This window comes from Achroia grisella, unplaced genomic scaffold (assembly GCF_030625045.1).
Source record: "Achroia grisella isolate CSIRO2021 unplaced genomic scaffold, CSIRO_AGI_Agris_v1 utg821, whole genome shotgun sequence".
NCBI classification, from domain to species: domain Eukaryota; kingdom Metazoa; phylum Arthropoda; class Insecta; order Lepidoptera; family Pyralidae; genus Achroia; species Achroia grisella.
Window position 1 is genome coordinate 584,223 of NW_026713035.1, and position 3,099 is coordinate 587,321.

The 3,099-nt window shown below is 31.9% G+C and overlaps 1 protein-coding gene across 1 annotated transcript; it reads left to right on the forward strand.

Moving 5' to 3' along the window:
- The first annotated feature begins 292 nt into the window (after positions 1-292).
- LOC131852043 (uncharacterized) lies at positions 293-2,578 on the forward strand. Its single transcript, XM_059202623.1, has 2 exons — positions 293-554; positions 2,335-2,578. Exons 1-2 carry the CDS (start codon positions 363-365, stop codon positions 2,482-2,484), a joined length of 342 nt encoding a protein of 113 aa, XP_059058606.1. The 5' UTR covers positions 293-362; the 3' UTR covers positions 2,485-2,578.
- Positions 2,579-3,099: the final 521 nt, after the last annotated feature.

Below are 3,099 nucleotides of genomic sequence, written 5' to 3' on the forward strand. Positions count from 1 at the left end.
CTGTTAAAGTTTTAGTGCATTATTTATACAATATTTATAAATAATTGTAAGTAAATATTTTAGGAAATATAATCTACATTGTCTTACTTATCTCTAAAACTTCATTATATAAAATATAAAATGTTTTTATTAGTATAAAAACATATGACATGTATTAATACTAATAAAAACATTTTATAATAAATTAACTCATACGTACATGTATATTTATATTCCCTATACAGAAGGTTAAAACGTGTTTAGCGTTGATAAATTCACGGCCTTATGAACTATGTTAGTTGTATGACTCAGTATGAAGTCAGTAAATAAATATCTGCACTAGCTTCACCACGTTAAAATGTTTTGTGACAAAAAGTGTTGAAATGAAGCAATTAATATTTGTATTGTGTTTCTTAATATTGTGTGTGACATTATGTAGGACAAAAGACTTCGTTGACGGCACGAGAGTTAATAATTTGCTGATATCGACTGAGAAAGTTGTTTATCGAGGGATACCTTTGTTCAAACGAGATAAAGACTACACTTATGTTGATCCGAAGCAAAGAATTATTAAGGTGAGCAGGAAAATGTTAACAATATACATACAGCTAATACTTACGGGTGAACTAATAATTACAAACTAAGTATTCCAAAACGTTGTAGAAAATAATTGATTAAGTAATCATTACATCATATGTGAAGCTAAACTTCAAACCTCTTTACGAAAATTATGCAGACGGAGTATAAAATTACGCACACTTATAGTTTGTACATAGAAAGAGAGCAGAACGCTTATAATTTATTTTCAATTACGCATGAAATATACATTAAATGAATAAAAAAATCCTTACACACACTACCACCTATTTGACACACACGTATATAACCTCTTTTGTTATTTTATTGCATATACAACTATCAGTGCCTGTCATTGTAGAAGTATATATAGTCTTTGACAATGGAAACTTATAATTTAAATGAATTATAGTCAAATTTCGATCACTATGGGACAACTAATTAAATTAATTGTACCATAAAAACAAACAAAATTTATGTCACGAATAGGGTAATGTACAGACTATACTATGTACATACTCGTACAGATCTAAAATCATTATGACAAGTTGGACCATAAGGGATATGGTCCAACTGTGCCTCATACGAGAAGATTTTAGCGTTCTATTATGACGGTGACCTGCCGATTTTATACAGGGTTTTATTTTGAGATGTCCTTCTCTTGTACTTATGTTTAGTGCTTTACTCTAACTACTGCCAGTACAACATACTGGGAATAAAAGCAGTTATAATACATGTATTATTTTGTATGTTGATACAAAAACAGGAAACATACGTAATTGTGTGAAAATATGCCTAAATGTAACAAAGAAAAAAGTAAACCTGTGAAAAGAAGAAGAACTTGTAAATTACTTGTTATTTGTTACTGTATAAAATAGACATCTCGGAATTAAGATTAAGTAAATGGATGGATAGATACCATATTTCGCGAGTCATCGACACGCGTAGGTACTAACATAGTTAAATAATTAGACATCTACCTACGTCAATATGCAACTACGCAAGACGTCTCGAGATTAGAAGTACCTAATTTCAATATAGCGTTTTAGTATTAACATAAATCGACTCGAACCGATGTTATGTTTTTGCGTGGGATGGGTATAACGCAACTTTCGGAAAGTTGGAACATAGTGATTGACGTTATCGATTTTCAATTGTTTTATCCATAGGTAAGTATGTGCCTATAATAAATAGCGGATGAATGAAATGATGAAACAAATTTACATTCTGGTATAGAAATCATTCAAATAGACAGTATATACACTTATATGTTTAGGCGGTGGCCTAAACATATTAAATGTTGAGGTGATGTTGAAGAATACGTGAGTAAGAAATGAGGCGAATTATGATAGTAGATTTGTAATGCTGTTGGCCGTCGCTTGCCTTTACAGCTTCACCGGAAAAAATGAGGGCTAGGGAGAGAGGCAGGCAGAGGAAAGGCTAGTGCAGAGGGCATTACAAACTCACGGAAGAACTTATGAAGTGGTTAAATACTTCCTGACATATGCAACTTTAGCCTGAGAGCAACTCTAAGGGTTCGTATAATCCTCCACTCATTCCCAGCCAGCGTAAACCATGCACTGCACTATGTACACTATTACATTTTAACCATTAAAAAAGCTACGGCTCAGGCTGTCGTAATTTCGATCTCTCGGCTAGAATGGAGTGAAAAATTAACGTAGACGCAGTTAGTGTTATATTAACATGGATATCGTTGTTACACTATTACTTCCACCTACCATATCATAAAGTTAGATTAAAACAATCACTTTTTTTCAGGGTATCATCGCACGTGATCTCTCTCGGACGCAGGCAGAGGTTACCGTGAAGGAAGGAGGAGTGGGCACGACCTCTGTCACTCTACATTTCCAAAGCGAACGCGGAGAAGGTCTTAACTACCTCGTACTGATATTTAGTCAAAACAGCTAAATACAGAAGAAAACAGCCATAAACTTTTATTATGAAATTTACTGTAATATATCTCTTTTACACCTAATTAATATATAAAATGTATAAACACCGTTGAGTAATAAAATATTTTCACTAAATCATAGTTTAATTGCCTCGTATCGTATGTGTTTCCTTAAGTCATGTAATAATAATTATATTTATTTATAGAGATAACAATAGATAGAGTTGACACCTGGCGTACCAACGTAAATTTATATTTAATTTTATAATAACGTTATATTAGTCTGATAATGAAGTCAGAGGGTGAAGACGAATGTGTGATTTATTTAGGTTCTGTTATAAATCTTGGTTGTTTAAGTAATTAGTTCACTGCATCTCACAATGGAGCCTGAAATTCATCACAATAAATATAATAAACAGAAGATATAATATAAATTATTTAGTCAATATAAACCATCATAACAATGTTACATATTAATATACTAGTAATTCGTAAATACACTCCTGTTGTTATCATATTCATCTCATTACTTTTGTTATTTATGTTTTTTCTTTATAAACGAGAACAAACAGCGAAATGTCAGTCGTACGTAACAATTCGTTAAGCCCCTTCGATTGAGTAAACTAAAGAAA

Bases quoted from the DNA above. Each gene is read 5' to 3' on its own strand.
- LOC131852043 (XM_059202623.1), top strand. From the start codon at position 363: ATGAAGCAATTAATATTTGTATTGTGTTTCTTAATATTGTGTGTGACA. The intron at 555-2,334 runs GTGAGCAGGAAA...ACTTTTTTTCAG, and splicing joins CGAAGCAAAGAATTATTAAG to GGTATCATCGCACGTGATCT.